Here is a 24,002-nt window from a genome sequence, read left to right as displayed (position 1 = left end):
AAAAACCAGCTCGCTCCCCCCAAACAAATGGTCAATTATCAATTATTTAAGATGGGGACGCCACTATGTGCGTATTTTAACCCAAATATGAGTGAAGGATGAGTGTAGGATGAGTGGCGCGTTAATATCAATAACGGTACAAATGTTGGTATTAACCGTTCAAGTAGAAAACTATTTAGGCTAATAATCTGTTACCTCTATCACACTTTATTTGTTTGTCAATCCAAGCAGTTGAAGATGGTTTTATCCTGTACCCGGATCGGTTTGAGGCAGCACGGAGCGGAAAGAAGCAAAGCTCCTTGAAGGAATTATTGTAAGAGCATTAGAGGCTTTGTATCCTCTACCTCTCCTATGTTTGTAGACATTGGCGTTATTCGAATGTTTACATCTAATTTTTAGCCACGGATTCTAATTTATAAGATTAATGTTACCATTTTTTTTACTATGGAAATAAAGGGGAGCATTTATAATTCTATCTTGAGTTGAGGAGTTTGTATTTGATTTTTTTAGGTTATGTTGTGGTTCCATTTTAAAATAACGAGTATGGGAGTAGGATTTAATTAATTTAGTATTATCTTAGATAAAATATACTCCCTTGTGTTGGTTCGTCTTTAGTATTATCATAGATAAAACAAGTCTATGGTATTATAGGTATTAAAGGTATTATGCTATCGTCTTTGACAAGAAACGTGATAACAACAAAAAAAGCTGTTAAATGATTAGTTAATATAACACATTATTTTATTTTTTACAAGCCTTATTGTGGATATTTGGGTGTGTGCTTGGATTGGATCATTTCAATCTAGTTAGTATTTGTATTATTCAATCCGGGGTAGAAAGATTTATAGCAGACACTTTAAAATAAATAAATTTACTGTACCCTTTCAGAATATTATAAGCCGATTGAAAGGGAGATAAAATATTTATGCACTTATTGATTAGAATACTGATCAACTGACATAGACAACTAAATTACATTTTACTTTGGAAATATTTCTAAAAAAAACACACAATGTTATATTTTATCTTATCTAAAAACATTTATGAGACAGAAAACAAAATTTTTTGAGTAGAGGGGTTGGTAAAGTGGCCAATATAGTAGCAATCTTGACATGTCAGCCAACAATAAAATGCGGATACTGCGGAGAAATCCAGCGCCAGAGGTCGATACTGTAGCTGAGTTATCCGTGGATATTCATCACTGCGTGCTGCGGATATTATATCCGGCATGTCTAAAAAACTAGAATGTGTCCACAAGTTTTGTTGTTTAGTTGGTGGTAAATTTGTACTAAATTATACTATAAGGCTCTTCCATGACGTTCCGATTTTAATAAAAAGACATTATTAATGTTTTATGTCAACTGTTACAAATCTCCTAAGTGTACACTTTTACTGTCAAAGTTATTGCTCGATGTTATAAATTGCTCGAACAAAACTTTAATTTTGTTTTCAAAAGTTTGGTATGAAAGATGTCAAAATTATACCAAAGACTACCACAACCTATGTTAGATGCGTATGTAGAAAAATTTTAAATGAACTAAATTCGTTGAACTGTCAAAATAGCTGAAGGTTTAACGGGAATATTTAATTTGTATAGGTGGTGTGGTTACAGTAAAAAATAACATTAATGTTTGTGTATTTTACTGCTATAATTAGTTAATTATTTTCCGTAAACTCAATATTTGCCTTTAGTTGGCAGCGCCGTGGTATTTTCCCGACGCAATACCCGCAATACATGCGTGGCTCTATATTGTTAGAGCGCCGTTAATGTTACCTGTAAAGTACAGTATAATGCAGGAATTCTATACATTGCCTGAGTTTTTAGACAAAGTATGGAGTACTGGAGAACTAACAATAGGATATTTTACAGTTTTAATACACATTATGTAATGTGTACGCATTCTATTCAAAGGTAGAGTAAAAAAAATATTAGAAAACGAATTATCTTACAATATTTAAATTTGTATGTATGGTTGGGTTAGGTTAGTTAAAGTTAGTTTATTTGAAATTGAATTGGCTTTTAGCAAATTTCCCTATAAAGAAGTAGCTATTACCGTAGGTAGCACGGTAAGACCTAGAGCTGGGACCGACATACTTTTTCATTTTGGTGTCAAACATTATACGTTCAATTTTTTTATATGTACATAGAGTACATAATTTCTAAGTAAATAATACATTTTCACATCTGTGTCCATTAAGGTCTCGATGCTTCAAACCAAAAACATTTATGAGTTAGAGAAAAATATTAAGGTTTAGAAGGATAAAATATTTAAAATATGGATTTTTGTATCCACCAAGGATACGAGGAAATTCAATAGAAGAAACGAAAGAAGAGTGTTTTTCACATAAGGCATTCCCCCTCTGGCAAAAGCAAAAGCCTTTTTATTTTACGCATGAGAAACTACGGTTGAAAGTTGTAACCGCCATATTTTCCACATCTGCATACATCAAGCTGTTTTACATGCAAGTTATTCGGTGAAATAAACTTCACCTTTGTTATAAAAGTCGTGAAAAAGCTGTTGACTGATTGTAAAAGTTATCTTTGTTTATCGTTTGTTGTGACCCGGTTTCCCAACAGTAATAAATCACATTCTTGGAAATAAATTTTTTTTCGTCAATAATTTGTGTCGTCTAATATTTGACTACTTCATATTGTACAGTGAGTAGGCCTAATTATGGTGTAGAGAGCGGGGGTTCGGTCTCCGAGGTGCCGGGTTCAAATCACGCCAATCGCCAATGTATTTTATATAAGTAATAACGCTGTGACCCTTTAGACCTAGTTTGAAGTAATGTTTAAAAGAGTTCTGAACCTACTGTTCTTTGATGTGAGACATGACAAAGAGTAATCTTGGTAGACTATAACAAATATTCCGCATTAAAATCACGAAACCTTCCCTAGAATATATATTTTAATAATGAGGTCTCTAATGAAAGGAGAATCTTTAAATGTGCAACATGCATCCTCCAAAGAAAACCATTCTAAAATTGTATTTAATTTAAACAATAATTTAGAGAGTTTTGATAGACAATACTTTATCCCGATTCAAATACATATTTATAAAATCAAATGTATGTTTGTCGTTTGTTTGTCCTTTATGAGTTACCAAACCGGCCATCCAGTCATAATGAATGAAACTTTTGGAAGTTGTTATTTATACCCCCAGGAAGGTTTGTTAGAAATAAGGTTTTGAAAAATTCCACAGGGCTCTGCCCCAGTGGCCTTTAAAGTTCCCATGTTATCCTTATGGAGAAAAGATTTGTTTACATTTGAACAGATGAATACTTTTGATTTGTACACTATTAACTAAAGGGAACAGATGGTTGTGTTTATTTGGTTAAAAGGAAAATATTTACATTATTTTGTTGCCTGAAAATTGGTGTTTTACTGCATAACACTTTTTGTAATCGTTTTAATTTAAAAATCAAGATATATACTATTTGTTGGGGTTTGATCTATGTTTCTCTGTTACTAAATAACAGTCTATGACGATTCATATTATTTATAAATATATTTAACACTGATATTACCGTAAACAAATTTGCATGAACATGGATTAAACCCCCCATCAAAGTTTAATGCGCTCATAACATTGTAATTATGAGGTTTAATCGCGCCAGATTTGGTCTAATGGCGCATTCTATTGGAGCAATAGCGCTCGTGTGCATTACAAATACCGTTGGGAAATGGGCCATTACACCGAATGGGCCAACATTACTGCAGCCGACATTAATATCCAGTTACATGTATGTAATTATTTGGATAGGTTACATGTTTTTATTGATATGTTCTAAGTTAATTATTAGGCTGTGGTTTATGTGCAGCTTTTTCGCCAATGTTTAAAGGTCCATGATATATGTTTTACTAATTTTGTTAATACTAATTTAGAGTACTGTATGTATATTTAATAATTTGTGCTTTACTATTTGTTAAACAGTATAACTAAGGGACGAGTTATTGTTTATGATTAGACCATTTTATTTGTTTAAAGGGGGTTCTAAATTACTGAAATAACAAGAAACAAATTGCAAGCATAACATGACCCCTACTGTACACCGGACTAAACTAATAATAAAATTGTCTTCAGCAGATCCATAAGGATGATAGATCTATCAAGGGAGTATGTTTGATCTATAGTTACATGCAACCACCAATTCTCCGTTACAAAGTCCAAACATTACCCATCGTGACTCATAGTATCTATTTTGTATAATTTAAATACTAATCCATGTCTGTATGATGAACTTGTAATTTTAATTTTTCTGCATGGGAAGAAATTATTATGTTCACTAATCACCTAATGATAAAATATTTTTCTGATTGAATACAACATGAAAATGGCCCAGCTCGCACAACGTAAGCTACACTTAACCCAAATAAGTGGACCACGACAGCCTGTTCTAGAATCCTCATTTTATCCCTACTAACAACCCTGCCTGACACCTACTTGAAATCCCATTACAAAGGACTTAGGATGATTTGCCCGATATAACTGTTAGGGAGGAAGTGGGTCAGGAGGGAATACAGACAAATGGCCTCAAAATCGATTGGAATAACTCCCTCCACTACAACCCCCCTAACCACCCCCCTCCCCTATCATAACGTCACGCCATTTCTGATTCAAGTGCGTTTAACCCCTTCACATTTCATTTGCTTTGCACTTCGTAATGTTACTTTTGCAGACTCGCAAAATCGAATGCATTTTGAGTGGAAATGGGGTATGGTTGGGGTGCGGAATGTTCTTGTGTTTCATTTACTGGTGATGTAAATTTGAAGTTATTGAATAGGTACCGTTTAAGAAAATCTATTTCAATTAATGAAATAAATGAACATAGGTTAGGGTTCGAAAGAAGGTGGTGATTTAACATTTACTACCCTTGGCATCCATAATTTATGCATTCGATTGAATGGTCACTACAAATAGGATTATCGTCCAATTGTTAAATATAAAGATTGTTTGTTTGTGTGTTTATGTTAGGTACATTGGAGTGTATGTATTTGGAGTATTTTCAAGAAGAGGGTTACTATTTCAATTTAACCTATGGAAGCTAGGTTAGTTTTGGTTAAGTTAAGTTAGGTTATGTTACGTACATCAACTTCATTTACATAGGACACTTAGTGACGACCTTTTTCTTTAAAAGGACTCTGATTTCACATGTTTTTTCCTTGTTAAGTTTAACTGTGTGCGAATTCTTGCCAATGATTTAAGAACAAATAATATTCCAAGAATAAATCTTTTGTCTATGTGAAGTACTTTTAATTTCAAGAAGTAGCAATTTAAACATGAAACACGCTCTACTCCGGACAGAAACACTGTTTTAAATAATTTAATTCAAACACAAAGTTGATAAATCTACAATTGGTTAAAAGTAGAAGAGGCTGACGTCACCAATACAAAATCTAGTTACATGTCCGTCAATCGTATAATCGATGATGCAGCAAAGTGCAAGAGAGAGAAAGAAAACCATGTTGTCACCGTTGCTTAGCAACACGACGAAACATAACCTCAAAGCTCATCGTTCATTTCATAATCGTTATTCGTTTGAACGTGTCAGAATAAATCACAGAATGAGGGATTCGTTTTCATTAAAAGTTTGCGAGTGTAAAATACGACGTTAATGTGTGCGTTGATTGATTTAGAATTCTAATTAATCGTCGATCACAAAATTTGTTTCGTGTGACGCATCAGCAGTGTTTTAATTTTATCGAATTCGATATATTTGTCTGCGGAAATGTAGGTTAACTTATTTGTTAGGTAAGTTATGTTCCACTGTTAGTCATCATAGTATTATTTATATGAAGGGTAGATACCAGTCCACAACCACATGCGAACGAATTAATGAATATTTCCTCACAGTTTTTACATTAACAAAATATCAGATTTTCTTAAAATGTTTAAATATTAGAAAATTGTGGAAAACTTTACATTAAATTAGATGTTGCAGCGAATTGTCTACATGTACGAAAATTTGTCATAAGTTGTAATTTCTGTCTATAAAGTATACTCCAGTTGCATTTATTCAGGTTTTTGTTTTTTGTCATCGACTTGTTGTTGGAAAGCATCGTTAATTTATTTCCTGGAATCGAACCAGCGACGGTCAGATTTGAAGGTGAGCACTATAACAACTCGAGTAACCAGACAATTAATCATGGACACTTAATCACTTGAATCTGTTTAAACGTACTGAATGTAACTTAATTTTCAAAGTTTCACATTCAATTTAGCCAACCCTTTAAACTATCACGTTCCCGTCAGTTTCTTTTATGAACTGCAACTCCAATCTCAAACTGTGGAATACATGTTAACACTTATGTCGTACCTGCACTTGAATGCAGTGTACACTTTATTTTCACAGCGTCTACAGTGAGAGTCGATCCAAAGTGCCTAAGAGGAGCAATTTCGTTTTCACAGCTTAGCAGTAAACTTTCCTTGTCCGAAATGGAAAATAACCGTAAAACAAATTTATAACGTCCCTCTGTTGCAGCTGAACAGTTTTACGGGATATAATCTCTGCGTTTGAAGGTTGGATATAAAGAAAATTCCCTCCCTTGGCTCACCTGCGTTGGTTATTGGTCAATAACTTCTTCCCTACCTAGGGAAATTTCTTCCCCAAACTACTTTGTGTGTTCGGTTTTATATTTGTTACTTGTTTATGGGAAATCTTCCCCAATATATAAAGTATATATAAGAGTATAATTTGTATAAAATTATAACACATCATTTTTTCGTGGCTACCGTATAAATTCACAAAAATCGTCGTAGACTATGATGACTGGTTCTATGGTTAATACATGTTAATAATTTATTGATATGACATTAATGATTACAAAAGTTATAACAAACTTCAGGTTTTACAGTTTTTTTAGCTTGAGGGGTATATATATATATATTTTTTGTATGGCGATATTTCAAACTGAGAACAATGCTTAGTACAATAAAAATATGTTTTGATCCAAAAAAATGTACAAGCAAGGAATTTGGTACTGAGGTTGGGTGTACCTTTTGAACAAACTAAAAGTCCCCTAAAATTGAAGTTGTGCCACAGTCGCCACATTGGAAAATTGACCTACGATTATGGAGTTTTTACTGTATGGAACAGCTGTTGCTACAATTGTATTTTACATCTGTTGCAGTTGTCGAGCCCCCATCGCCAGTCTGGACTGTATGGAGGAGTTCCAAAGCACGAATGAACAGCTGTGCATGCAGCTGCAACAACCGTGCTCCAAGGAACAGCTGTTGCTACAGAACATCAACACGCCGTCCGTAACACGACAGTCGTCCACGGTGACACCGGGCCTGCGCTACCGCAACATCGGCAAGAGCGGGCTGCGCGTCTCCAACGTAGGCCTAGGTCAGTGCTTCACCGTTTTGTAAAATTATTATTACATTATATCACACTTAAACGTTCTAGGACCCTTGGTTCTAGCCCGGAACTGGTTTAACTACTTCAGGCTAGTCCTAGAGGGTCAGGGCATTAACACGTTGATAAAATCCGTTGGTGATGGTGGGATTTTAATCCGGTACCTCGGCCTCCAAAGGCCCAAGCTCTAGCACTAGACCCTCGCTTCCCAGTGCCTCACAGTACAGTAGTATACTTCCTTATGAATATTAGAAAAATGCATTATAAAACATATCAGAAACTTACTTCCAAAAAGTATAACTGAAACATACTATCCATCACGTATACAGGGTGTTTTTTTAAAAACTTGCATCTTTATTTATGTAAAAACCGCAATAGATAGAAATATGCAGTTTGCGGGAATCATCTATTGACGTAGGGGGACCAATTGTTTTGAATTCAACGTTACATTCACATTCCCCCCCTTTCCCTCGCTGCCACCAACTTATTTTTTTTTAATAGCAAGGTACCCCTTGTGACATATCAAATAAAAGAGCATAAAAAAAGAAAATGTTTGATGAAAAAAAATTGAAAATCGGTTCATAAATTTGTGAGATATTCCCCCCCTCACCCCCCCGGAACTTAATTTTTTTTAATAGCAAAGTACCCCTTGTGACATATCAAATGAAAGAGCATGAAAAAAGAAAATTTTTGGTGAAAAAAAATTTAAAATCGGCTCATGAATTTGTGAGATAATCACCCCCCTTTTCCCCTACCCATAACTTGTTTTTTAATAGCAAGGTACCCGCCCTTGTGACATATCAAATGAAAAATAAATTTTGCCAAAATTTTTCTTTTTTCATGCTCTTTCATTTGATATGTCACAAGGGGTACTTTGCTATTAAAAAAAAAATAAGTTCCGGGGGGGTGAGGGGGGAAATATCTCACAAATTTATGAACCGATTTTCAATTTTTTTTCATCAAAAATTTTCTTTTTTCATGCTCTTTTATTTGATATGTCACAAGGGGTACCTTGTTATTTAAAAAAATTAAGTTGGGGCAGGGGGGTAAGGGGGGGGGGAATATGAATGTAACGTTGAATTCAAAACAATTGGTCCCCCTACGTCAATAGATGATTCCCGCAAACTGCATATTTCTATCTATTGCGGTTTTTACATAAATAAAGATGCAAGTTTTTAAAAAAACACCCTGTATATAGATCATGTATAGCCTCCTTAAAATGGATGTACATAATATAGTACATATAGACATACGTATACGGGTACAATTTTTTTACTTGCTCAAAGTTTAATGTGAAAATTCTATTTGCACGTGTGGTGCTTTTGAGTAAAAATGTAATATTGATATGACTATTTTGTTAATATAAATCATATTCATTTTCCATAAACTCAACATTTTGCAACAATTTTTTTTTGTTGGCAGCGCCGTGGTATTTTCCCGACGCAATACCCGCAATACATGCGTGGCTCTGTATTGCTAGAGCGCCGTTAATGTTACTGGCAAAGTACAGTTAATGCAGGCATTATACATACATTGTCTGAAGCTTTCAGGCAAAGTATGAAATGAAGTAATAACAGTAGGATTTTTGTAGGCCTACTGCATTTATTACTAGTACTGTATATGGAATTTTCTTCTCACCTGTTGGCCCTTTAGTGCAAAATATACTATTTTAGACCATCTATTTTCTTAATATAAGGATTTTCTCTGTGACACCCGTTTCTAAAGTCCTATTTAACCGATTTTTAAAATTAATTGACAGTTGAATATTTTACCTATTCATCACAAACTTGAACACTGTTTTTTTCTGTAAGTAAAGATTTATGATTGACATTTACTAAGTATATTTTGTCATATTAGTGTGAAAGTATTTAGGCTAATGTATGTTTTGGGTGAAAACCGTTTTTTACTTATACAATCCGGCACAGTTGGAATTACGAAGTATTGAATATTGAGACACATTAAAATTTAACTAGCCCACGTATAAATGACAAATGACAATCCTCAACCATTGCTAAATGTTAGGCCTTGAAAACCTGTACCTCATTGTTTTATCTGAATTCAATTAAGCCTCTAGTGAAGGAAGTTTGACTGGCAGTAATGGGACAGCAGATGGACAGCGTTCTCCATTGTGAACAAATCCCAAATGTGTCTGATGGAGACGGGACATGCATTTGAATCAACCACCAAAACACATGTACACTTCAGTTCTGATTCAATTGTGTCTAAACATATATCATTATGTTTAAAAAAAAAAAGTTATCTTTTTAACTACCATAGGTAGTGAGAGTCTTATAATAAAAAAATATATATCTACATAATTGTTGTGTTTGAAGTCAAAAGAATTTTATAAGCGAGAAAACATTTTTAATTAACATATAGAGTACTTATGGACAAATTAATTGTATCCACTGGAACATCATACCACTAAAAAAAAAATCCAAAATCCAAACAGAAAACATTTTCAAAGTATAATGGAACCCCAAATTGGATAGCTCTCTAGGACAAATACCTGTTGATGTATCAAAAACGTTTTACTTAAGAAGAGGGATATGGTTCAATTTTCAAGGATATGGTGTTACAGGGACGTGGGTGACATTTGGCAACAACGTCAGTGAAGAGCAAGCCGAGGCGGTGGTGCAAGCGGCGTACGAGAGCGGCATCAACGTCTTCGACCTCTCGGAAGCTCACTGCGGCATCCGAGCGGAACTGGAGTTGGGACACATCCTGCAGAAGAAGGGCTGGAAACGCAGCTCTTATATTGTTACAACTAAGATCTATTGGAATTCTAAGTGAGTAATGTCATAGACAAAAAGAATTAAATATAGACCGTCAGCTGTGCTGCGGTTACCATAGGTTCTGGCGCACACCGCTTGGAGCACCATGGTAGTTACGGCGTACGCGCTATGTAAACTACAGCGGTGTGCGCCAGAACCTATGGTAACCATGGCAACCGCAGCATGTCTGACAGTCTATATTTCATTCTTTTTGTCTATGGTAATGTTGATTGTTTCCACTTATTTGTTTGTGGTATAGCTCAGCTGTCTTTGATTGTTGAGCTTTTAATAAATGGACCTGGTTGAAGAAACAGCTGATCTTGTGAGTAACAAAGCTACACAAGACATTCCACTCCATTCAATGATCCCCCTTAATCCATTCGGGATCAAATACACAGCGTTGTGTCCCTATCTTGATTGGTAATAAAAATGTTATCTCTTAGAAAATCATGTTATTTTAAGGTTAAAAGGCATTGCTTCTTACAATGGCATTTAGAACTTTTGGGAAAAGTTAATGGAACAATTATTGAGAATCAGACTGTTCCAAAGCAAAAGAAGGAACTGAGAAGTAATATTCAAACACACACTCCTCATTTTTACTTCACTATTATTGTTGCAAAGTTCAAAATTAATTGTCCAGGCTTAAAATATTTAAAAACTGAAAGAATAATACAGCTCTTAGCTCTGGATACTTTGGAGAAAAGTTAAGAGAAGTTGAAAGAAGGGAAATTCAAATTGAAATCAAAATACTATGACAGGAGAAACTATGAAGAAAATATTTATAATTTGGGTTTCACTGTTGTTGCTATAGGCTAGTTTATAAACTAGATTTTCTTTGATTCATTGCCTGAGAGGGGAGGAAATACTACCAAAGGAATTAAAAACCCTGCTGGGAGTCTTCCCGGTGAAACAGTGTCACATCAGTCATCACTTACATGGTGTGCTGATCAAGTTTCAGCCTATTCAGAAATGTTCATGCTCAGGGCAGTAAAAGCACACAGAGAAGTAAACAGAGGAAACATGCTTATGGGACAACCATGCGCTTTCAGCTCTAGTATGTTGTGCCAGAAATATACTTGTGACGAGCAAGAAGAGCTCGAACGGCGAGTACTGTGGGGAAATTCCTATCGCACAGGGCACAGGGTCCTCCTCAACCATGAGCGTTGTAGTACATGAGGGCAAGGGACGTGGTGTTGGACTTTGCCCTTCTAGTCACCACTTAAAGGTTGCATGTAGTGTATCCACTGTTTCTTACTTCTCTGTGCAAATCACAAGTAAGGAGCATTGTAGTGGCAGTGCTCCAATATTGCTCTGAAAATTACGATCTGTAATGTGGCTGAAACCACACCTTGATAATGATGTGATGTTGTCTTAAAACACAATCATAAAAGCCTTGCTTTTAGTGGAGTTAACCAAGAAATTGCAAAGGATGGTGTGGACCTTCACTAATTGATCTACCAATAAGTTTAAGTTTAGCTAGCAAAGAATTACAATTGCATTCCTCTTGATGGGCCAAAAATTTGAAACTTTTACAATAGACATTTTAAAATAATATTTTGCTAGTCATGAGTAGTACGGTATTGACTTTTCAATGTTTTAAATGCATCTATTTGTTGATCAGATCTGAAGAGAGGGGGTTGTCAAGAAAGCATATCATCGAGTCAGTGCGAGCGTCACTTGCTAGACTACAACTCAGCTATATTGACGTCGTAATTGTTCACAGGGCAGACCCAATGTGTCCAACAGAAGGTAAGTTTACTTAAAAATCTGTTATCTGGTTGATAAAAGACACTGATAGCGATCATTCGGTTGTTACGTGTGTCAAAACCTTTTTGGGGTTTACCTTAGTCGGATAACATTCCATGGTACAGTAAACATTTTTAGTGACGGATCAAAAATAACCTTTCTCTTATTTCTGCATACGTTAAATGTTGCTAATCTGAGCAAATTTTTTAAATTTTGATAAACTGCTGGCAGATCATAGCTGAATGTAGAGAGCAAAGTTTTATAGTTTAGGTTTAGCGTAAGAAATTAATTATTGTAATATTTCTTTCATCTTGTGAACTTTGACATTTTTCCGCAGAGGTGGTGAGAGCCATGCACCACGTGATTGGTCAAGGCTGGGTGATGTACTGGGGAACGGCCAAGTGGACGCCGGTGGAAGTGATGGAAGCCTACACCAACTGTCGTCAGTTCAACTGCATCACTCCCATCATCGAGCAGACGGAGTACCATATGTTCTGTAGGGAGAAGACGGAACTGTACATGCCCGAGTTGTACAACAAGATCGGTAAGATTCCACTTTTAGAGCTTCGGTAGTCTAAATTTTACCAGAGTCGATTTGTAGATTATTGTTCCCTGTGAAGCTAAGTTTTTCTAGTCAATTTTCTGTGCAATGCACTGCCTAATTTGCACTTCTCGCTTCATTGTGGAATGTGCTGCAGTCACAAACATTTTCACTGCGCCGCAGTAAGTAATGTTTGAAGTAAGTGAGTGGGAACATCCTTTGCTTCTGTTTCCTGTTCTCGAACTAAGAAATAACTAGCTTTATTGCTGGTACAGAAGAGATGGAGGTTGAAAAAGACTTTGTTGTGCTCAATGAACTATTCATTCTTTAAAACTTACTTTTTTATATCCCTAGCAATATGGCTGAGTTGCTAGCCAATTGGTTAGCTTCGCGGACTTCCGTGCGGGAGGGACGGGTTCAAATTCCAGCACATCCACAAAACTTAACTCTCATGTTGACCTCTTGAAAAATATCACTAACGTATAAAAAATAAAAATATAGTGTCCCTAAACACTTTTTAAAATACACTTATTCAGGAGCACTGCCAAATTGCTAAGTGTATAGTTATGACACAATAAAACTGTAACCTTTTTTGAAATAACACTTAAAACCTATAGACTGGTACGAATAACAGATTGGATGTTTTTAGTATTTTGATTGTAAAAGTTTGGACAATATCAGACTAACCAATGCACTATGTTTTTGCAGGAGTGGGTCTCATGGCGTGGTCACCACTAGCCATGGGTTTGGTCTCCGGTAAAATTGACGACGGTGGTTTACCGGTTCTTTCAAGATCGTCGATGAAGGTAAAGGTAAATTGAAAATCCAAAATTTACTAACCTAAATTTAATTTAATATAGATGATTTAGCAGGGATCACAGTCAATATAATCTGTGTTGTTTTATGTTTGTGTAGGTTTTATTGCTGGTTATTTTAATTTTGTATGATTAAAATAGTTTTTAAGATGGTTTAGTTTAGTGTTTAGATGTACATAGATCATTAGAACACTTTAATATTTTAGTTTCTTAATTAGTTTGATGGATAGCTAGAATATGTGAAAGAATAGAGGAAAATTGTGTAAAGAAAAGTAGTAAAAATAACAAAAAATAGATGTTAGGTATTTACATCTTTTATTAACTTCTTTTAACTTAAATAAAATATAAGTTTCAATGAGAGCCATTCATATACTGTTTGTATACTTATAATTCTTCTGAATGAGTCATAGATATTTGTATAGAGATTACATAAGTTAGTAATATTTAGATTATTTATACTTCGTGGAGAGTAATTTAGTAAATATCTTTAGTCTATATTATAATATTCTAGTCAATATCACAACAAAGAAATCTTTTTCTTCTAAGTTGCTTAGAATAGGTATTCGTTTCTGATAGACAGTGGTTTTTTAACATATTTTATTTTATCATGCACTCATAAAATCTCTACTTGATGTTACAAAATTTAACACACAAGATTTTCTATATTTTTTAACTCCTTTTAGACTAAGTACATTTTTTGGCAAAACATATTTGATAGCTAATAAAGCTCTTATAGTCTTAGATATAGTTAATTGCAATATCAAAACTTAATTATGTATGAATGTGTCTAAAACTGAAATTACTGACTAGTATAAACAATTTTTGTTTATTTTGTGATTTCAAACTACACGATAAATCAATAACAAAAAGTTAAGCAATGTTCAAAATGAAGATTATTCCCATGCATTGCAGTTGAGATAAGTTGGAATCCAAGCCAAGAAAGGAAGCAATTTTCATCTCTGAATATTTAAGCGTATCTCGGCGTCTACGGCTAATGAGTCTTTTCAAGTCCAAATTTTGTCCATTCTCGTAAGTTTTACAGACTCGTTTTATCTTGCACAAAATTGTCATTGCTATTTCTTTAGAGCCAGTTAAAGTTAAAGTTTATGCGTTTTAGCAAATGATATGGCAATTATGAAAATCACAATAATTTGTTTGCAACAATACGCTGAAAAACTAATTGGTTAAACTCTTGATAGGGTTAAACACTAAATTCTTATTTCAAAATTAAGTTTTACTTCTTGAAATAATCGATTTCTTTTAAATCAATAAAAACTAAGGGAATATTCCGGCCCGTGGTTCACATTAGACACAATATTGATCCGAGAGCTATTTGCGCCCAACCTTCCTTGCGGGTAATTTTTCTCTTCCTTGTATTCCCAACAAAACTAAAACCCTTTGCGACCCTGAGTCCATTTACGAAAGCAGTCCTGATAATAATATTGTAACTGTAACCCTTTGTAATTTGTGCTATCAAACTATTTCATAGAGTAGGCCTAAATTAGTGTCTTAGTTAATTTAAACCTTTGAATTCTAATCCTAAAATAAAAATTAACATTAACTTTGAAATTTTATTTCGAAGATTGTTAAACCAAAGCAAGTGAATCTGTAAGAAGATACTTTTGTACTTTTACAGAACAAGTACTCTTCATTCTCTCACAGTTGGACTGAAGACGAAACTCAGTCGACTAAAGAGGTAATTTAGATATTTTCTTTTAGGATCCGAAATGGAAATAACAAACTTTTAATCAAAAACTAAACAACCTAACTCAATGTATTGTACATTTTTCAGCATGTGTGCTTTACTTGAAATAAAGTCCAAGAACAAGGATGAGAGATTAATAGTTTTTAAATTAAATTGGTTAATAATAGTACGATATCTTCCAATTTATTAGTAATTTGGTGTTTTATATCATAGTTTTGTTGTGATTATTCCAAATGTAACTTAACTTATTTTTAAAACTAAAACAAAGTAGTTATTTCAAATTTAAAGTTTAAGCATGGAAAACAATTTTGCAAACTATAATAACGTCTAACCATTACTAACACATAATTGAATAAACCCTACCGGTACCGTACTGAATATCTAAAATGGTAAACTTTAACTGGTAAACTTGTACTAAATAACTAATATTGGCTAATTAACCTAGAATGTGTGCATGGTCGTTTGCATGTTGTTTAGAGTAGAGTTTAGTACTAGAAGTTAGAATAGTACTAGCTATCACGCTAAATTTGTACTCCTATTTTACTTGTAGTGTTTAGCAAACAAGATTTAGTTTGAAGATTTCTATTGACAAGTTAGGCTGTGCAAGACTCATATTATCAGCTGTAGTCTGCTCTACTGCAGGGTGTCAAAGAAATAATAGCGACTGAGCCAATTGAACAGATATCATTGAATCTTGAACTTGATACTTCCTATTCGTTGTAAGTTACATCGTCCTTTTTGAACACTTTCAATGGCTCGAGATATTCTCTGTCTAGGAAGATGATTGTGCAAGGTAGTTTTTACTAAATGAGTAAAAATTAGGAAAGACCTTTTTCAATTCCAATTGACAACTTGGATAAGTTTAACTGCCTTGACAAGTTAGACTAAGAGTTTGTGACTGTATTTTTTCTCTCCTATTCCTATAAAAGTAATTTTTACAGGATTGAGGGCTGTACCGTTTCATTTAAAGTTAAAAGTACCATATACTGAAATTCAGTATGTGGTCCTTCAGTATCAAAATTGTTCAATCTATTTTTGTGAAAATCCGCTTTTTCAGTTATCTTATGGGTAATGGCAAAATCACCGTTTAAAATCAAAATTTCAAAAAAATGTTGAAATTGTTGGAGATACAATGGATTAGTTTAAAATTAGACAAGTTTTCCTAACTGCCAAAATTTGCTGTCGAATACAGCTGTGTTTTTAGCAAAAAACCTAAACATATAAAGGTCAGGTACCGGTGTTTTCCTAGAAACCCGAATTTGATAAAGAAAACTTAGTGCTTAGAACTCGCACAACATCCACAATCCCGCAGCAATTTCTGGCAGCCGAAATCGGCAGTTAGGATAACCCTGTAAGAGATTGACTGATTGAATGTCGCAGGAGCGGATGCAGCCCGAGGACAACAGACGACAGCAGGAGAAGCTGCGTGAGGTTGCGCAGGTCGCTGAACGACTCGGGTGTTCTGTTATCCAGCTCAGTATCGCCTGGTGCCTCAAGAACGATAGTGTTCAGTGCCTATTGCTGGGTGCTACCAGCGTAGAACAGCTCTACCAGGCTATTCACAGCTTACAGGTACCCCAGCTAGTTTACTTGCGTACACACCTTTTTTGCATTCCCAATGAGATCCGAAACGGCGATAAAGACACAATAGTAAGCTAATCCAGTTGACTTAGTTTGTAAGAAATTGTTGTTTCAGTTTGGCTTGGTTAAAGAGTTGGAGTGTGTGACAGAAATCAGTTACATCATCACACTTCTGGCTAGATTCAACTACATACATCTTGATCCTAAAACTAGCTACGATTTTATGAGAATAGAATGCCTAGACCATAATGAAATGGATCAATCAACAAAAAGCTACTGAAAGCATGCATGACATGTACTGAAACATAGGAGTAAAGTTAAGAACTTTACTAAAAACTCCAATGGCATAGGAAGGATCAATTTATATTCCATCTCCAGAAAATCTGTTAATTCTGGTAGCTGTACAATTTTCACATTCCTTGTCAACGTTTCCAGAACATCCAAACCCCCTGATTTCCACCACCTGTTCGTCCAGTTGATCTCAACTTATTTTCCAGATGGTGCCGAAGCTGAACACAAACACCATGAACGAGCTGGAGCGTATCCTAGACAACAAGCCATCTCGTCCACCGATGGTGTCGACTCTGGCGCTTAGATGACAAACAATGTGCCCGCCGGGCGGATCTCTGGCGGGCGACTCCTCTCCCAAGGAAGAGGACCTTCACGAGGAGTCTAAGGAACAGAAGCTTCCGTTCTGCAGCATCCAGTGACAGTATGAACAGTTGGACCACGTGTAGTCTGCTGATACGTCATAGTCTCTCACGCTGTCCACGTCGTTCTTTAGTGAGTTGAAAAAGTCTAAAAATGATTTTTTTGAATTCTGAAGGTCACCTGTTTGATTCTGGGTTCGTCCATTTGCCATTGCTCATTGGGCTGTCAATTAATGATATTGGCTAACAACAGGTTAATGCTAGGTAAACATAAAAAATCAAAGGTTTTTTAATCATGGGGACGCTATCAGACCCGTATATAGATTTGGCAGGCCCTTGTAAAGATATTAAAGGCTGGGCCCCCCCACTCCACCACACTTCTGTGCTATGTTTGGCAAGGCCCAGAAAATTTTTTTCGGATAAACCGGTCTGAGTACGGCCCTGGACGCCACCTATGTGCGCTACCCAAATATGAATGAAGGATGAAATGCCTTGTAGCTTTGTTACTGACTATGACCAGCTGTTTCATTAGTCAGAACTATTTAAAGCCTAATGCTCAAGGACAGCTGGGTCCAGTTTTGAACCATCAAAATTCTACACACTTTTCTCGGGATCGAACTGGCAACCTTTGATTACTAGGCAAGCACTATACTAATGAGCTACCCAGTAGTTGCATAATCACTAGGTAGTTGGTGTTGAAACACGATAAAGATTTAATTTCCGTTCATACGAGGGTGGTTTTTATGTAAGGGCCAGTTTTGTGTGAATCCGTAGTTCGCTTCTACGCCGCAATGAGGCTCATCCAAATTTACTGGCATCATTTGTGGACAGTATTACACAAACTTCAGCTCTGGAGCTGTCATATACACTTTTTTGTGTGTTTTTAAAATTTGTTAAACAATCAAATCTTTTGTGGTGTCCGAGGTAAGGTCAGTGATACGTATTTTGATTACAAGAAACATATACGATGCCGACATTCATCGCCAGATGACTGGAGATTATGAGCCTGATGCAAAGATAAGCGTAGAATGTGCAGAAATAGGCTGGGGAGTTTAAAAATGGCTGTGAAAATGCTCATTTTGGAAGGAATTGTGTTTTTCCTGGGTACCCCAGACGTCTCAAAGAAGACCACTTGGAAAAAAGGAATTTACGGCCATGTTTACACTCCATAACCAATTTCCACACTCATTGTAGGGACATCAACTCCAGCCATTTGTGAAATTTTAAACACACCCAGCAAAGCGTATATGACAGCTACAGAGCTGGAACTTGTGCCATTCTGTTCACAAATGATGCCAATAAATTGTGATAAGCGTTGCGGCGTACAAGCGACTTACGGATTTATACGTGAAATCGGCCCTTACTTAAAATACCCTTGTATATTTTATTGCAATAATATACTTCAATTAACTTTGTTACTCAAATTTACCATGGTCTTTAAACAGGTGTTTTTTTTAGGTGGACACCTCAGGACCTTCTGAAAACAGGTTTCTGAGCTCTTCTACGTTTTCAACGGCTCCCATTTTCCCACCGCAGGAGTTGAGCAAGCTTTACTTATATGAGTGCGGTTGGCGTAGCTAGCTTCGTCACAGCCTAACTCTTTCTCTGGTGTACGCTGCACAGTGACAAACGGAAACAGGAGATGGCAAGAGAAAAACATAAACTTCTGCGTAATATGTATTGCTGTGTGTCTGTAGACCAGTAAGGTTTAATGACTTTAAAAATGGTGTTATTAGTCAACAATTTGAAAAATTCTATGACGTCTAAGTTTGTACAACTTAAATAGGAGATGGCTGGGGAAAAACATAACACTTTGTCTACTTAAATTTATTTATGACTGTAATCTGTGTATAGAGATCAACTAGGTTGAATGACTTTGAAACTGTCTTATGAGTAAAATAATCGAGAATATCTTAAACCTTTGCCCACATTGTTCACATGAACAGCTGTAGTTATTCAACATCAGCTGTTTTGACTGCTTATGTGGTCTGTAGCTCAAGTAATGTTCTGGAATTTATAATTACGTTATAAGTTATAATTACCATTATATTGAGACAGGGACACAATTCTATTTACCTATTCTACTTGAACAAAATTGAAGAAAGAATGTAGAATGAAGTGAGATGCCTCTATGGCTTTGTTACTGACTATGACCAGCTGTTTCATTTACTAGGAGCACTAATTACTAGGCAAGCACTGTATTTATAGTCAGCATTCACAATTCCCTCTATCACATTTTGAACTCCTTCTAAAAATTACTAACCAACCACCAACAGGTATCTGATCTATTCTATTAATATTTATTCAAGCCCCTGTCACAAGGAGCTGGTTTTTTCACCTCTAGTAGCTTGCAGCTAGAACCAGCAGAAAACCAGCATCGTGACTGATTCTCCAGCGGCCAGAAATACTCGCATGAGCTGGTATCCCTAGCCGCTGGAGGTTTTAAACAGTTTAATACCCCAAGTGCTTGTAGAGGTACTATCAGGTCACATGACCACCCAGCTGTGGTCTCTAGTGCCACTCCAGCTCCGTCTTACTGGAGCCAACAGTATTGTGCTAGTTCTCGCAATAAGAACAAATAAATGTATTTATTAATTTAAATTATGGTAATCAAGTACTGAAATGTTTATATATTATCATTTCATTTTTTGCCATGCACTCTTTTACTTCTCTGATGGCTGATCATAGTCAAAACATCATTTTTTATAATAACAGACAACATTATATTAATAACAATAGTGGCAGTTATTATTGTAGTTTAGAAAATATTTCAAATACTTTTATAGTGTGGTAAAGTATTTCTGTTGAAAGATACAGTATTACAATTATTTGTTCAAAACCAGTTTCAAAGTCAATGAGCCTGTTATGAGACCTTAAGCATGATTTCTTGGTGATTATAAATAATAAGAACAAATGTGTGAAAAAATACTGATTTAGAAAAATTAATATTTCCTGTATTTACTTAATTTGATATGTGTAAGGTTTTAGCTATGAATGATTTATAAGTGAATTCATTAATGCATTACCGAAGGGATTTGTTCTAAAGAATTGTTGTAGCATCTATCAACACTACTAAATATTGAAACACTATGTCAAGCTGTTTACCTTTAAAATATAGATGAACAAGTATCGACGTAAAATGTGTTTGACCATGTAATGCATAAAAAGTCTATAATCTTTGTGTTTAAACTTACACATACAGAAGACCTTCTCTTAACAGACCCACGATCAACTAAAGTTCAGGTTGAACGACTCCCCCAGGGCAATAATAGTTTGGTTAATCCTCCCAACAGGGCCGCCCCGAGGGTAATAAACGCCCGGGGTGAAATTTAAATGTTCACCCCCTCCCCAAAAAAGTATTTGGGGGGGGGTGGGGGGGGGGGGGGTTGCGACCCTAGAATTTGAAAATGGTTGGTTTACAAATCGTACCTAGGAATCTTGAGACTTAATACTTAATACTGAATACTTAAAAAGTATTTACTTGAGACCCCAGCAGAGCAAGCAGGTTACATGCCTCGAGTGTATTTTAAGTTACCTGAGGTAGGTAACCTGCCGGCCAACTAGCTTCAGGTAACTGTGGCTTTATTGCATCAAATTAAATCATGTAGCTACCCAAAAAGGTTAGTATTTTTTTACCACACAAGGAAAAATGAAAATCAGAAAACTGACTAAGTAAATGTTTGAGTGTGGTCGTACATTTTGCGCAAATCTTACATTCCTGTGTGTTTGTATTAAATTTAGTACCTTTTAAAAATTTGCTTCGCTGAAATTCAATTTTTATGAGTTTTTGAACACATTATATATTCTTATTTTCAAAAGTAATATGCAGAAATGTAGAAGGGTCGTCTTTCTATGGCACTGATAATTAATATTGGTTTCTAAATATTACATCACTTTCATGGTGTGTTTAGTTCAGGTTTTTATCTACATTAGTTTGATGATTCAATGATTCGATGATTGCCTGGATGAGAGAAGGTGTTCTGTAGAGATTTGATTCAAATATTTGATCAATGGTAGAACAAACCAAAGTAGAGGTTAAACGGAAATCTTAATCACAATTGCCTATTTACCAACCTGACAACAATAAAACGTCAACGCCTACACCAGGGGACGCTCATTGCACTAAGTAGTGCCAACCGCGCAACATCCGCTCACATCCGAGGTTGTTATAAGGTAGTATAGTTTTAAGAATGTGACAATATACCACATGTATATCTTTTCACGAAAGCTTTACGTCACGTACGTTATACATGAATATATCTTTTAAATCTTCTTACTATATAATTGTAAATATACGCTAATAGTTAGGTACAAATTAACAAATTCATAAGGCTTTTTATATCGACGAACCTCTTTTTACCTAGATTGAATAATTTTTGCACTGCCTAGACTTTTATGTTGGTGTTTCAGTGTGTATATAATCGAGACGTTTTCGCTAACTTTGTTATCGTGTTAAGTGTTTCTTCAGGATTTCAAACTGTGTGATTAAAATCTTAAAATATTGTAATTTTTAACCTTTCTTTGTTGTTGAAAATAAATAAATTAAATCCATGATAAATTCCACGTTGCAATTAATCTGTATTCAGTAAAAGTGAATCAGATTTCATTTTCCTATTTTGTTTCACTTTGCCAATTTAAAATACTAGTACTTGTCAAGTCCAAAAGAAAAAAATTCTAAACTATCGCAGGCTTTCTGTCTGGATTTTATATCATTAACTTGTTGACTTGATCTAATTTTATGTTGGATCTTTGAATACATCTTTAGATCATGTGTTTGAATTTGAAACTAAAATTTTAGTACTATTATATCTACTATATCAAATTTCGACTCAACTAATTGTTCATCGTACCTCATTGACATATCACTGGCCAGTTTTCTCAAATTATTAACCTGTTAAATTTTAACCCGAAGTTATTGCTTGTTCAGTTACTTATGGGAAGATATTTTATCAATAGTTTATTGTTCGTATAGTTTATAAGTAAGTTATATCTAAAAAAGTGCTTGAAAACTAATAGTGATAAAAGTAGTATGCATAGGAGCGATAATTTAATACATTTAAGTATACATAAGACCATTTCATAGATAGGCCTATGCTATACACGGTTTGAAAATATTGTAAATACGACTTTGTTTTACCTTGTTTCTGTTAAGATGTTTTCATTACCGTAATTTATTTTTGAATTTGTGTGTGGATATAATTGTTAACGATTTACCATATCTTAGTGTGTAACTTTAATTATTTTATTCTAGCGTTTTGATGTTTCGAATCGGAAGAGGCGCTCTTAAGCTGTTTGGAATGTAATGAATATTTTCTTGACTTATATTTTTAACTATATCAAGTTAACCTGTAGAATTTATAGTCTTTCACTGATTCGTAATTCAACTAGAAATGTGGCTCTGTGGAGTTATTGGTTAAAAACATTTAACACTTAAAAGTCTAATTTAAAACTGTTTTAAAATTATTATGAGTTTATAGTATAATGGAGGATAGGTCTTATATCTACAGAAAATTCCCTTTAGTTGTAAACACATTTTTTTACAATCAATTTTATAATGTTAAGCTTCAAAGTCTGTTTGGCTGTGCTGCTTAATTTTTATAATTATTTTTTATGTTTTGAGATTTTCCTTACATCACAAATTTTAAAAAAATTCCCCAGTAGTGCTTTTATCAAAACTATTTTTTTGTAATTTTTTTCTCAAAGTTTGTGTTAAAAATATAAGTTTAGAAAGATAGAAGAGATCATTGAATATGTTATGTTAAGCGAATTTCAAAAACACTATTCGTCAAATTTTTATGTACTGTATTTAGATGTGTTCTAAAATACAATAGCTCGAGTACTTGAGGTCCATAAATTTGGCGTAATTGTGTTGTGCTGGACAAACTTGAATGAGTTTGCGAGTCAGCAAGATCGCGTAAAATACAAAGTATTATAAAAGTTTTCAAAATTTTCAAAAATTGGTTATTTAAAAATATCCATCATGAAAATTCCCAATTGTTATTATAACCATTATGTTGAGCTAAAAAAGAAATAATTTTGTACATTAAGGCGGTGTGCAATTAAAGGTTTTGGGGAGAATTTAATATCTTGAAAATAACCAAATAACAAAACAGAGTCCACAGTTAGAGCATATCCATGTAGTAAACCTATCTTTCACTTATGGTTGTTCCATTTCCTACTAATGGCAATATCTAGGATAAGTGTTGGTGATAATTCTTTGCTGTATGTGACCTTCTAACAATACTAGTTTATCAGTAAAAACATCTTTGCTTTTGAATTATGCTAATCTAAAAACTATTATTACTTTAATTTCGAAAGATGTGTTGTTACAGTATTTTTGATTCCCTACTGCCATATTTGTAATGAGGTGGATATTTGGAGCAATAGTGTATGAAAATCAACTGAATGACAAAAAATTTCAATTTAAAAGAACTACATTTCAATTATTGTTCTGTGTTTGAAGTGATTTGGTGATTTCTTTATGTGTTTTTAAGAATAATTTATATAATCGTGGAACCCTTTAGGATTTCAATAAATAGAAAATTTCAGCAAACACTATAAATTGACCAAACTCAAGTATTTTTTTTTTTTTTTAAGACATGATAAAATAATTTAGGAAATGTATTTTAAACATTTTTCACCTTAAGAATATGAAATAATTGAATTTTACACAGTTTGACACATCCTCTTATTGAGTATAATATTTCCAAAAATAACTTAAACTTTTTAAAAAAGTAATTTTTTAGAGTAGCCTAGTTTTGTTAAAACAATGAACCTTAATTTCTAGTGTGTTCTTTAATTTATGACCAAAACATTAGAGATAAATTTTAG

General features: G+C 34.5%; 1 protein-coding gene across 2 annotated transcripts in view; it reads left to right on the top strand.

Annotated features, from left to right (window-relative positions):
* LOC128992106 (voltage-gated potassium channel subunit beta-2-like) overlaps positions 1-23,781 on the top strand; it is a 61,633-nt gene extending 37,852 nt beyond the window's left edge. The window contains exons 3-11 of one of the 2 annotated variants that reach the window (XM_054415518.1): positions 7,133-7,350; positions 9,941-10,148; positions 11,755-11,882; positions 12,217-12,423; positions 13,129-13,226; positions 14,872-14,931; positions 16,321-16,512; positions 17,019-17,304; positions 18,630-23,781. In XM_054415518.1, coding sequence (XP_054271493.1) covers positions 7,133-7,350; positions 9,941-10,148; positions 11,755-11,882; positions 12,217-12,423; positions 13,129-13,226; positions 14,872-14,931; positions 16,321-16,512; positions 17,019-17,120 — 1,213 coding nt within the window. In that variant the 3' untranslated portion in view covers positions 17,121-17,304; positions 18,630-23,781. Of the gene's footprint in view, positions 1-7,132; positions 7,351-9,940; positions 10,149-11,754; positions 11,883-12,216; positions 12,424-13,128; positions 13,233-14,871; positions 14,932-16,320; positions 16,513-17,018; positions 17,305-18,629 lie in introns of both variants that reach the window. The other variant, XM_054415517.1, reaches the window with a different exon arrangement.
* Positions 23,782-24,002: the final 221 nt, after the last annotated feature.

This window comes from Macrosteles quadrilineatus, unplaced genomic scaffold, assembly GCF_028750875.1.
Source record: "Macrosteles quadrilineatus isolate MER2022 unplaced genomic scaffold, UCM_ALF_1.0 Scaffold_4__1_contigs__length_99947679, whole genome shotgun sequence".
Taxonomy (NCBI): domain Eukaryota; kingdom Metazoa; phylum Arthropoda; class Insecta; order Hemiptera; family Cicadellidae; genus Macrosteles; species Macrosteles quadrilineatus.
This window is presented reverse-complemented; position numbering and strand designations above follow the sequence as displayed.